At 42.5% G+C, this 13,974-nt stretch overlaps 1 protein-coding gene across 2 annotated transcripts in view; it reads left to right on the top strand.

Moving 5' to 3' along the window:
- Positions 1-686: 686 nt before the first annotated feature.
- Positions 687-13,974, top strand: part of LOC307138158 (1-phosphatidylinositol phosphodiesterase-like) — a 32,827-nt gene continuing 19,539 nt past the window's right edge. The window contains exons 1-2 of one of the 2 annotated variants that reach the window (XM_079836322.1): positions 687-781; positions 6,506-6,558. In XM_079836322.1, coding sequence (XP_079692448.1) covers positions 6,518-6,558 — 41 coding nt within the window. In that variant the 5' untranslated portion in view covers positions 687-781; positions 6,506-6,517. The remainder of the gene's footprint in view (positions 782-6,505; positions 6,559-13,974) is intronic. The other variant, XM_079836323.1, reaches the window with a different exon arrangement.

Raw genomic sequence — 13,974 nt, 5'->3', positions numbered from 1 at the left:
GTCGGTAAGTGTATAGGATCACTGTTAGATTTTTTATTAAGTTTTATTTGTTATACTTTATGCTTTTCAGCAAATACATCAGAAACATACATTTTGTCCCCTTTATGAAACCCCTGGCAGTCAGTTCTCAGCATGTCAGACATGTCCGTACTGTTCTCAGTTCAGTATACTGTTGGAGTAACTGGGGCACTGAATGAGTTGGCAAAACCCGGCATCATAGGATAATAAATTCTCAGAGACTACTTCTTTGGCTCTCGTCCCCCAATATCCAATATTTTGACTGTTTAGGATTTTTTTCTTTTATAAAGTATTACTGCTACCCAGACGGAAATGTAACTATTCCAAAAAATTTATTGTCCGGACCTCCACTGGCAAGGAAATATACAGACCAGACCTCTTGGACCTTTGAATACTCCTGGACAAGACCAAGCAAAGTGGCAGGACCCTATCACTGTGCTTGTAAACTGCCAAATGAAAGTATGTAGAGAGTTAGGAATTAAATGTCTAGGTAAAATGTGCAATAAAAAAAGAAAAAAAAAAGTGTATTACCATTTCATGCAAACAGGAAGTGGATTGACGTAAACAGATATAACAAGTGTAAATATAGATATGTGTGAAAAATTAGGGCAAGTGTGTGTCAGCACCTCACTTACACTGACTATAAGAAGAGGTGCTTTCTTTAATGTGAGAGAAGAGCATACAAGCATCTCAGCGAGCAGCAAGAAGAAGAAACCAGCGCTGTTACACCAGACACCTGGCATCTAGAGACACACAGACGAGGGTAAGCTTAATCTGTAATTGTATTTTCTGGTCCACAGAATTGATCAGGCAAATTAACTGATGCCATTGATATGTCGAATTTCCGACCCCAGAAGACTATTTAACATATATCCAGAATAATATTTTTTGATCAACATGACATAATGTTTAGGAAACAGCAGACAATTTGCATAATCCATTTCATGAATGTACCAAAGAATTGGCAATTTGTTCAAAAGAATGAGAAATTGCTTTTGATGTGAACAAGTGACTAGATGGTATGGAGGTTGAACAAGAAGTTTTTTGAGAATTTCAAATTGTGATTGAGAAAAGTACCAAAGCCACTGAGAAAAACAAAAGCAACCATGAGAGCGACTTAACTGATTATATATATTTAACAATATGAAATACAAAAAGATTTCCTTCAGTTCACACATGGTGTCCTAGCAGTTTGCTGAAGAAAAGAAAAGAAAAGAGGTTTATTATTAAGTGTGCTATCAGTGTACTTATTTTAAACTTGAAATAGAAAAGTATACTTTCAGTCTGCTTTTTATGTACTTATACTTAAAGGTGCAGTGTGTAATATTTATGAGGATCTATTGACAGAAATGCAATATAATATGCATAACTATGTTTTCAGTGGTGTATTAAGACCTTACATAATGAACCGTTATGTTTATATTACCTTAGAATGAGCCATTTCTATCGACATACACCGCAGGTCCCCTTACAGTGAAATCACCATTTTGCGCCGTCATGTTTCTACAGTAGCCCTAAACGGACAAACTGCTCTACAGAGTGCTAGCTACTAACCCAGCAATTGGGTTGTTTTAACCCAGCGACCCAACCGCTGGGTTAAAAAACAACCCAATTGCTGGGTTAGTCCATTTTCAACCCAACTTGGGTTATTTTTAACCCAGCATTTTTTAGAGTGACTCTCTGCTGTCTCAGACGACATCTTTGTCCTGTGTTGGCCACTGTAGCTTCTCTGTGTGCTTCAAAAGGGAGGGGTGAGCGGTTGCAATTCACAACCTCACCACTAGATGCCGTGTACCTTTAAGTATACCTTTAAGTATGCCGTGTACCAGTGTTGTAGTCGAGTCACCATCTGTCGAGTCCGAGTTGAGTCTCGAGTCCCAGTGTTCCGAGTCCGAGTCACCAAAGAAGAGTCCGAGTCGAGTCACCATTACCTGAGTTCGAGTCCGAGTCGAGTCCCGTGTTCGAGAATACAGAAAAAATACAGAAAAAAAATGTAATATTGTGATATATTATTACAATTTACAATATTTGGTTTTCAATTTATTATACTTTAAATTATCATTTATTTCTGTGATGCAAAGCTGAATTTTCAGGATCATTACTCCAGTCTTCAGTGTCACATGATCCTTCAGAAATCATTCTAATATTCTGATTTATTATGAGTGTTGGAAACAGTTTTGCTGCTTAATATTTTTTCATAACCTGTGATACTTTTTTAGGATACTTTGATAAAAAAAATCTTTTGTAACAACAATATACACTACTGGTAAGTAATTTTTTTTCTTTCTTTTTTTGAAATAAATCAATAATTTTATTCAGCAAAGATGTGTTAAATTGATAAAAAGTGATAGTAAAGGAGATTTATATTATTTGAAAATATGTTTTTATTTTGAATAAATGCAGTTCTTTTGAACCTTTTATTCATCAAATATATTAGGCAGCAGAACTGTTTCCAACACTCATAATAAATCAGAATATTAGAATGATTTCTGAAGGATCATGTGACACTGAAGACTGGAGTTTGATCCTGAAAATTCTGCTTTGCATCACAGAAATAAATGATAATTTAAAGTATAATAAATTGAAAACCAAATATTTTAAATTGTAATAGGCTAATATATCACAATATTATTTTTTTTCTGTATTTTTGATCAAATAAATGCAGGCTTGATGAGCAGAAGAAATTTCTTTCAAAAACATTACAAATAGTAGCTAATGTGTCCAAGCTTTTGGCCTGTAGTGTATGTCATGTCGGCAAATATATTTGAAAGGATTGTTTATTGCTGCTTCCATAGACACCACTGTGTATTTTACAAACTATAAATGTATTGTTTTGCTATAAATTATATGTATTTATATATCTGAAATCTAAAATAAACATAAGCGGGATTAAGCGCTGAGCGCCTCCATCTTTGGCTCAGCGCCAGCCATTGCAGAAAGCACAGTTTGAATCTGGCAGTTATTGTCACTGTACATTCGTTTCACTGTACGTAGACATCGCCGACGTCTGATGCCAAATAGGCAGACATCGCCCAACCCTAGCTTCCTCTGTTTATTATCATATATGCATTAGTCAATAATAGTTTTTTTTTTAAGCTAATGTTAGCCAATGGAAAGCATTTTACTTACTTTTCTGGGTGCATCCGTGACAGATGTCTGTTACAGTTTGAAGTTGTCCCAGTCTTTTCCTCAATTGTGCGATTACACACACAACATTTAGCGCTGCTCTTTTCAGCATTAGATGCAAAATCCGTGTAGGCGAACTTCACAACAAATGTCAACATTTAGCCCGCAAATAATGCACAAGAATTCGACGTAAAGTGAGTGACGTCAGTCAGTGAGTGTGTTGTCAAGCAAGGAGAGCGAGCGGTAGCAGTGTCTGTGAGGGGAAAAAATAGATCACGGCCGGTCTTGGGAGCCCGAAACAGTAAAAGTGTAACATCTTATATCAAATTTTGATAACTTATTTAGTCAGAAACAACGTAATTAATTTGATGAATGCTCAAGTGCGATTTTATATATTTTTATATATCCTCGAGACTCGAGTCCAAGTACGAGTCATCAGTCCGCGAGTCCAAGACGAGTCACGAGTCCAGAGAACGGAGTCTTGAGTTGGACTCGAGTCCAGAGAATAAGTACTCGAGTCGGACTCTCGAGTCCGAGTCCAGGACTCGAGTAGGCTACTCCATCACTGCCGTGTAGCTACTATTAAGTATTAAGTATAAATGCATACATAAATATTCTTGACTTATACTGACAGAAAAGTCTAAGTGTTTGGCTTATATTTGTACTCAGTCTTTTGATCGAGATTAAGTATAATTAAGTATTTTAAGTAGCCACTTGACTTAGTTGTGTTTACTCTTTTGATTAAGTAGCCTGTTAAATACTGTTTTACATAGTTTTAAACACACGCCTTATAAACTTACATTGTTTTAAAATATTGATTTACAAAGAAAACAGATATAGCCTATTCCTAGTATGTGCATTTTTGTATAGAGTCCATTGGAAGTGTAGGAATTTACTTCAAATCTACTTACAGCTAAAGGCAAGTATAAAAAATAATATATAAAGAGTAAACTATAAGTATGACGTTATCTTACAAGTATACTTGCCGTATAAAACTAGTAGTTTACTGAGAGTATACTTCAAAGTGTACACTGTAAAAAATGATATGATCAATAAGTCATGACAACATATTTACATTACTTTAACAGTCATCAAAATAAGTTAAGCAATTTCCCTTTTTTTGTTTAATGTCAGTTTAATGCAGGGGTCTTCAACGTTTTTCAGGGCAAGGACCCCATAGGCGATAGAGACATGGAGCAGGGACATTTGATACAAAATTTGTCAAATAGAACTACATATTAAGCCTATACACTTCGATATCAATAGAAACTAACCATATTATGATTACAAATAAGATTTATTATTTTAAGACAGTAAATCAGAACTATGAGCATTGTTGCACATGCATCACTGTCTGTATATTGCTTGCCATTGTTAAAACTGACATTTATGCATCATAACAAACAACAGAGTCATACATGGGTTAATGGGTTTTCAGAGTCATAAATGTTAATTTCACTGTCAATTGGACAAATAAACATTTATTTGAACTTTAGCTTCAAATTTACTAAAATTTCAGATATTAATTTTACTGTAAGGTGGACAAATCACTGAGTATGTAAAATGAGTGTGAGTTCTCCAGTAAAGTTCAGATGTAATGTTTTGCAACAATAGCAATGTACAGTGATTACAGTGAATACATTACTTTTACAATTATTTCAAATGTAATTTAAAAAATATATGGATATGAATAATTTTTTTTCTAGTAATCTATGAGTTTCTATGAATCTACTAGTAAATCTATGCTTTACTTTGCATGCACGTATATATTTTGACATGATGCCATATTTCCCCTGGGCTAGTAATCATCACCATGTCATGTCAGCTCAATGGGAGTTATGCGCAACAAACTTCTGTATTCTGTAAAACAGTTCTCATCACTTCCGGTTAAGGTCTTTTGTATGTGCTTCAATAAATATAGAGTGTTCCGTACCATGATCAAACCTTGCACACTTGCTTTTGTGAAATGGTTTGCTTGAGCTCTTTAAAATAATAAGGATACTTTGTTTGATACAATATATTGCCAAAAGTATTGGGACACCCCTCCAAATCAAGGAATTCAGGTGTTCCAATCACTTTCATTGCCAAAGGCAGGGGTCTCCACACTCGGTCCTGCAGAGTTTAGCTCCAACCCGAATTAAACACACCTGAACCAGCTTATCAATGTCTAACTAGGGCCTTGTAAGACACTGATTAGCAGGTTCAGGTGTGTTTATTTGAGGTTGGAGCTAAACTCTGCAGGACAGCGGCCCTCCAGGACCGAGTGTGGAGACCCCTGGCCAAAGGTGTATAAAAGCGAGGAGGGCGCATGCTGAGGCGCACAATGCGCATAAGTCGTCAACTTTTCAACTTTCAGTCAATAGCTACAGACTCTAAACTTTGTGTGGCCTTCAGATTAGCTCAAGAACAGTGTGTAGAGCTTCATGGAATGGGTTTCCATGGCCGAGCAGCTCATCCAAGCCTTACATCACCAAGTGCAATGCAAAGTGTCGGATGCAGTGGTTTAAAGCACGCCACCACTGGACTCTAGAGCAGTGGAGACGTGTTCTCTGGAGTGACCAATCACACTTCTCTGTCTGGCAATCCGATGGACGAGTCTGGGTTTGGCGGTTGCCAGGAGAACGGTACTTGCCTGACTCCATTGTGCCAAGTGTAAAGTTTGGTGGAGGGGGAATTATGCTGTGGGGAAAACACATTCCTAAACCTTGTGGAAAGCCTTCCCAGAAGAGTTGAAGCAGTTTTAGCTGCAAAGGGTGGGCCAAATTCATATTAAACCCTACGAATTAAGAATGGGATGTCATTAAAGTTCATGTGCATGTAAAGGCAGACGTCCCAAAACTTTTGGCAATATAATGTATATTTGGTTAAATAATGCAAGGAAATTCGTAAACTTCAAGTGTGGCTTAAATGTACAAATATTTAGGGGCCATTTTACATGCAAATATACTGTACATCAAGCAAATGGCCAATCGCATGATATCAATGAGGTCTTATAGCTCCAGACAGAACTCTACTGTTACCTGAACTCAAAACGCTGCTGTGTTCGCCACTTGTTTCTGGGTGTTCATCAAGATTATTTTCTTTTTTTGTTGTTGTTGTAACAATAACAATTGTTTGAAAAGGTCAGCTAAATTTAATGTAGTTTTACATTTAAAGCCATAAAAAGTCTTGAAATATCTTAAACAATATAGTTTGCCATTTTTATTTTATCTGTCAATAATGTAACTTTTGTAAAAATAAATAAATAATAATCATTTGTTTCCTCCCACTATAATTTCTAAATACACCTCTGTACCATGCAGTAAATTGTAAAATAACTCATACAGTTTTGTACTAATGTATTGTTTTATTCTGTGCTCAGACAGTTTAGAAGATGGGAGTTCCTGTGAAAATTCTGTGCATCCTGATGTTGCTGTGAGTATAGAATCACTAAATTAATGTATTTTTTACTTGCTAAAACTGGGTAGGTAATTGGGGTTTAGTTAAACTACAAAACTACAACAAAATGAATGCTATTTTATATTTATATTGAATATTGATCACCACAAGGGCTCAATAAGGAATTTAATATTGTAAGGATAGAAGCTTACGTTGCTATTTTGAACCAATAATCGGAACAAAAAGCAGTTGAAGGATGACGTGCATACAGTTCTTTATCTGACGCCATTAAAGTTGTTGTTATTCTTTAACCTCTTATTCTTTAAAGGTAAATGTCTTCCTTAGAACTGATAGGAAAATGTAGGATTTAACTTGAACACTTGGATGACGAAAGTTATCAATTTAGCTATCAACATTATCAGTGTAAAATGAAAGATTCTCAAAGCCTTTAAAACAGGCAATGTTATTTATTAAGTTAATTAAATATAGAGACAGTATAATGGAACAATATACTGTATAGAAAAATCATAGCTATAACAAATAACGCACTGCTCTGCAGAAGAGGCCATAAAAGCCTTTCTTGTAGAATGAGGTTACGCACCAGTGTGCGGGAGTGGCAGGGTTAAAACAGTTACATTTCCTTCTTATACCCTGAGCAAAGCATTGTTAAAGGTCCCATGGCATGGATTTTTTATTTTATTTTATAATGTATAGGTGTACTTATATTGTTAGTATGATTTTTACATCATAAAATGTCATAATTTAGAAATAAAAGGCCTTTTTTCCAAACTGATGTTTGCCCTCTGGCTGAATGCCCTGTTTCAAGTAAAAACGCCCACTGTTGTGATTGGCTGACATCTTTGCATTTGAAATGAGTATTAGATCTTGTAGCGGAGGGGGCGTGGTTTAACGAGGTCTACGAGGCACGAGCCTGCCAGAGAGACGGATGGACCTGAGTTCCCTTCTCATCAGTTCTCTCAGCACGTCTCAGTTCAGTGAAGTTTCAAGTTTCAAGTTTATTATATTTATAGAGCACATTTAAAACAACCTTAGTTGACCAAAGTGCTGTACAGAAGTTACCTATGTCCATTACTGAAATTTAAAACAAAAAAACAAAAAAATAGACATTCACAAGACATTAAACGCACAAGAAAATAGATAGGTTTTCAAAAGACTTTTGAACTCAGATACTGTGGGTGCAGTTTTGATCGATAAAGGCAGTTTGTTCCATAACTTTGGGCCAGCTACAGCCAGGGCTCTGTCCCCCCTGCATCTCAGTCTAGATCTGGGTACCCGTAATAGGTGACTAGTCTGTGATCTGAGTGCTCTGAGTGGATTGTGCGCAGTAAACAAATCTGACAGGTATTGAGGAGCAAGACAAATTTGTCTTTGTAGACAAATAATAAGATTTTAAATTCAATACGATATTGAATCGGTAACCAGTGCAATGAATGTAAAATTGGCGTAATGTGGTCCCTTTTTCGACTGCCCGTGAGAAAACGGGCAGCAGCATTTTGGACCAGTTGAAGTCTATGAATAGACGAGACAGGCAGCCCGTGATACAGCGAATTGCAGTAATCAAGCCATGATGATATAAAAGCATGCATTACTATCTCAAAACTCTTCCTACTTAGGAAGGGTTTAACTTTCGCTAATCTTCGTAGATGGTAAAAGCTGGAACTGACAAAATTTATTTGTTTGTTCAGTTTTAATCCGCTGTCTAAAATAAAACCCAGATCTTTAGCCACAAAAGAGCGATACGGAGTGAGAGAGCCCAAATCAACAGTGCTCAGATCTGTTTTTTCAGTGGGGCCAAACAGGACAATTTGTGTTTTATCCTCGTTCAGGTGCAGAAAATTATCGGATAGCCACGTTTTTAACTCTTGAAAACAGTCAATTAATTGATTTATAGCCGACCTGTTGTTGTGCTTAAATGGTACATACAATTGCGTATCATCGGCATAGCAATGATAGGATACCCCGAATTTCCTAAATATCGATCCAATAGGTAGCATATACAAAGAAAAGAGTAATGGCACCAAAGTTGAACCCTGGGGGACACCACATGAAGCATGGGCAACAGAAGAAGTGTGCATCCCTATGTTTACTGAGAATCTTCTATTGGACAGAAATGATCTAAACCAGCCAAGTACGGTGCCTCTAACACCTATGCAGTGCTCTAAGCGAGATAGCAAGATACCGTGGTAAACAAAATCAAATGCAGAGCTGAGATCTAATAACATTAAAGTGTCAGGATACTGAGAGTGAGGACCCAGATGCAGAATGAGCAGGGGGTGAAATTTATTAACAATATTTGACACAGGACAAGACTGGTGAGACAGGAACAAAGTCCAAACAATAGGGGCAGGACACAATGGGAGAAGTGGCTGGTCAGGGTAGAGACAGCAGGGATGGGATGGCCAATGATGGAGACGAGGCAGCAGCTCGAGGAACCAGGCTTGACAGTAGGTGATGTGACTTGCTGTGAAACCAGACTGGTTGCCAGGCCAGGAGAGTCCAGGGTGGAACAGGATGCAGGACGGGATACACCACAAGACAACACACAAGACTCAAGACGAGACAACAAGAGAAACAAACATGAGCAAAAAGCAAAAACTAAGAATAGGAATAAATGCCAACAAAGTAACTAGAATCCAAAACAGAAAACAGAAGATAGATTTCTCAAAAGAGAGAAAAGGCAAAATAAATAAAAACTAAAAATAAATAACTGGAACTAGAAACTAAATCTGTAACGTTGCAGGAAACTAGAGAGAGAAAATAAGGATAGGGAAAAAGTAACCAAAAACTATACTAGACGAGATAAACTACTATCACCAGGACAAGGTTAGCTAGACACGAGGCATACAACAAAAGCACACAACGAACCAGCAAGGACAAGAGGGAAATGAGCTCAATATAAAAGGGAAGAGCACATGAGGATCAGGTGAACACAATGAATCAAACAAGGACTAGACGAGGACTAAACAAGGGGGCGTGGTAAAGGGAAACAAGGAGGTGGGACGAGAGGAGCACATGGCCAACACAAACAAAGACAGAACCATGTGGTCAGACACAAGACAAACAAAGAAACATTGAACAGACACAAGACAGACAAGACTGACAGGGCAGGACCCTGACAGTACCCCTCCCCCAATGGACGCCTCCAGGCGTCCACACGAGGCAAAGGGGGTAGCAACTGGGAGGGCAGGAGGGGTGTAAACATCGGCGTCCCATAACAGCCAGGAAACAGAGGGGGTGGAGCAGGGAGGGTAGGAGTCAATCCAGCGGTATGGTTAGGAACTGCCCATGGAGGTGCTGGCTTTGGAGGAACATGACGGCCAGGCAACACCAAAGACGGAATGGGAGGGACGGGAAACTGATTAGTGGCACTTCTAGAGATCGAGGGCCACTTCACTGGTGGGGACCTCCAGCAGGGTTTGGGGTCAGGAACAGATGCAGGGAAAGTCTCTTGATTAGGGAAATGCTTGGGAATGAATTCAGGAGCCATAACGGCACTGGCTGGTAATGACGACTGTTTTGACGACTCCCGGACAAACGTGATGTCAGGAACAGCTTCAAGGGCTTTATCAGATTTAGAAGAAATACACCCTGCTGAAGACTTTAGGGCTGAAGCAGACCTCTTGGCTGAGTCGAGAGTGGCAGAAACAATCTCAGTGGGCATGACGAGACTGGCAGGAAGTCTTTCATTAGGCGAATCATTGCTGGTGAGCAGCTCAGAGGTGGCCTCCGTGGCTATAACGGGCAGAGAAAGATGCCCTGAAATGGCCTCCGTGACCAGGTCAGAAGCAGAATCAGGAGAAATAACAGGACTGACAGGGTCAGTCTCTGTGGGCATGACTTCACTGGATAATATCCCTGAGACGGTCCTCGTGACTTTAACAGGAAGACATGGATGCTCTGGAGAAGCCTCTGTGGCTGGAACAGGAACGGTTTCAAGGGACATGACATTACAAACAGGAATGGTCTCTGAGAACATTACATGACAGACATCAGTTTCTGAGGGCTCAAATGGGCTTGCTAGCTGTTCTGAGGTAGCCTCCATGGCCAGGTCAGGAACAGTTTCCGTTGAGGTAGCGGTGTTGATTTGAATGCCCAGCTTGGCCATGACAGGACTGGTAAGTGATTCAGGCTGCGCAGTCACAGGTTCCTTCAGCACAGGAATAGCTGGTGAAGTAGGTGGCTTAGGGTTTGGTTCAACCAGACTAAATGCCTCTGAAATCACTGGATACAGATCCAACAGGGTTGGGTCTTCCTGGGCCATTTGATTAGAGACCGCTGAAACCGGACCCTCCTGGACCAGTGGGTCTAGGATCTCCAAAAGGGCATTTGACTGCACAACATGCCCTCTCCTCTGGGGGCAGAACCGCGCATGACTGGCCGCTTCTGGTGTGACTGCAACCGTCTCAATCGACTGTGGGAGGACTTGAGTGAACTCCTGGGCAGGAGCTGACTTGACAGATTCTGGACTTGGCACAGGGGCTGGAGCCGACACTGGACTTGGCACAGGGGCTGGAGCCGACACTGGACTGGTCTCTGGGGCTGGAGCCGACACTGGACTGGTCTCTGGGGCTGGAGCCGACACTGGACTGGTCTCTGGGGCTGGAGCCGACACTGGACTGGTCTCTGGGGCTGGAGCCGACACTGGACTGGTCTCTGGGGCTGGAGCCGACACTGGACTGGTCTCTGGGGCTGGAGCCGACACTGGACTGGTCTCTGGGGCTGGAGCCGACACTGGACTGGTCTCTGGGGCTGGAGCCGACACTGGACTGGTCTCTGGGGCTGGAGCCGACACTGGACTGGTCTCTGGGGCTGGAGCCGACACTGGACTGGTCTCTGGGGCTGGAGCCGACACTGGACTGGTCTCTGGGGCTGGAGCCGACACTGGACTGGTCTCTGGGGCTGGAGCCGACACTGGACTGGTCTCTGGGGCTGGAGCCGACACTGGACTGGTCTCTGGGGCTGGAGCCGACACTGGACTGGTCTCTGGGGCTGGAGCCGACACTGGACTGGTCTCTGGGGCTGGAGCCGACACTGGACTGGTCTCTGGGGCTGGAGCCGACACTGGACTGGTCTCTGGGGCTGGAGCCGACACTGGACTGGTCTCTGGGGCTGGAGCCGACACTGGACTGGTCTCTGGGGCTGGAGCCGACACTGGACTGGTCTCTGGGGCTGGAGCCGACACTGGACTGGTCTCTGGGGCTGGAGCCGACACTGGACTGGTCTCTGGGGCTGGAGCCGACACTGGACTGGTCTCTGGGGCTGGAGCCGACACTGGACTGGTCTCTGGGGCTGGAGCCGACACTGGACTGGTCTCTGGGGCTGGAGCCGACACTGGACTGGTCTCTGGGGCTGGAGCCGACACTGGACTGGTCTCTGGGGCTGGAGCCGACACTGGACTGGTCTCTGGGGCTGGAGCCGACACTGGACTGGTCTCTGGGGCTGGAGCCGACACTGGACTGGTCTCTGGGGCTGGAGCCGACACTGGACTGGTCTCTGGGGCTGGAGCCGACACTGGACTGGTCTCTGGGGCTGGAGCCGACACTGGACTGGTCTCTGGGGCTGGAGCCGACACTGGACTGGTCTCTGGGGCCGGAGCCTCTTGATTCAGGCCCTCCTGGACCAACAGGTTAGGGGCCTCTAGAAGGGCATCTGACTTGTCAACATTGGCCTTCCTTCTCCTCCGCTTCTGAGGACTGGCAGGAGCGGACTCTGGACTGGCAGGAGCGGACTCTGGACTGGCAGGAGCGGAGGACTCGACTGGCTCTGGACTGGCTGCAGCGTCAGACTCGACGGTCTCTGGACGGGCAGGAATGGCCGGAACTGACTTGGTGGAACAAGAGACAGATGCAGCAGTCCGAGCCGCCCTCTTCCTTCTCAACCGTCGCTGCTCAGTAGGACTCAGATGATGATCTGGGACTTGACTCGACGAGGGTGGGAGAGCGGGTTGGCCACTGTGATCAGACTCCGGGGGCGTAAGGATCTGCCAGTCTTTGCGGTGGTGCAGGTAATTAGCAAAATTCCAATAGTCCAGTACCGCTAGCTGATCCATCTCCCATTGTGGTAGGGGATCATTCAAGCAGAGATTGAATGCCGCTTTAAGGGTTGAGTCAGGGTACTTCAGGCCCCTTGCCAAGGTCCAGAAAAACTGGGCAAAGGACCGTACCTCCCGGTCCTCCTGGCGAAGCGATAACAATCCCTTCTGGAATGCCAGTCTCTCTTGGGCAGTCGCAGGGGGAGAAACACGGATGCTCATTGCTGGGTCCTGTCGTGGCTGGTTCGTTCTGTCAGGATACTGAGAGTGAGGACCCAGATGCAGAATGAGCAGGGGGTGAAATTTATTAACAATATTTGACACAGGACAAGACTGGTGAGACAGGAACAAAGTCCAAACAATAGGGGCAGGACACAATGGGAGAAGTGGCTGGTCAGGGTAGAGACAGCAGGGATGGGATGGCCAATGATGGAGACGAGGCAGCAGCTCGAGGAACCAGGCTTGACAGTAGGTGATGTGACTTGCTGTGAAACCAGACTGGTTGCCAGGCCAGGAGAGTCCAGGGTGACCAGGGTGGAACAGGATGCAGGACGGGAAACACCACAAGACAACACACAAGACTCAAGACGAGACAACAAGAGAAACAAACATGAGCAAAAAGCAAAAACTAAGAATAGGAATAAATGCCAACAAAGTAACTAGAATCCAAAACAGAAGAAAGATTTCTCAAAAGAGAGAAAAGGCAAAATAAATAAAAACTAAAAATAAATAACTGGAACTAGAAACTAAATCTGTAACGTTGCAGGAAACTAGAGAGAGAAAATAAGGATAGGGAAAAAGTAACCAAAAACTATACTAGACGAGATAAACTACTATCACCAGGACAAGGTTAGCTAGACACGAGGCATACAACAAAAGCACACAACGAACCAGCAAGGACAAGAGGGAAATGAGCTCAATATAAAAGGGAAGAGCACATGAGGATCAGGTGAACACAATGAATCAAACAAGGACTAGACGAGGACTAAACAAGGGGGCGTGGTAAAGGGAAACAAGGAGGTGGGACGAGAGGAGCACATGGCCAACACAAACAAAGACAGAACCATGTGGTCAGACACAAGACAAACAAAGAAACATTGAACAGACACAAGACAGACAAGACTGACAGGGCAGGACCCTGACATAAAGCTGTGGTATTACCGCATCAGTGGACATTAAAATGTTGTTAAAGACTTTCAAAAGGGTGGTCTCAGTGCTGTGTAGTGTTTTAAAACCAGACTGAAAAATATCTGATATACCATTCCTATTCAAATAGTTTTGTAGCTGCATAAATACAATTTTTTCTAAAATTTCAGATAAAAATGGTAGGTTGGAGATCAGTCTAAAATTTGAATAAATTGTGGGGTCAGGAGAAGGCTTCTTTGGGATCGGTGACACCG

Source organism: Gobio gobio (genome assembly GCF_949357685.1).
Source record: "Gobio gobio genome assembly, chromosome: 15".
Classification (NCBI taxonomy): domain Eukaryota; kingdom Metazoa; phylum Chordata; class Actinopteri; order Cypriniformes; family Gobionidae; genus Gobio; species Gobio gobio.
This window is presented reverse-complemented; position numbering and strand designations above follow the sequence as displayed.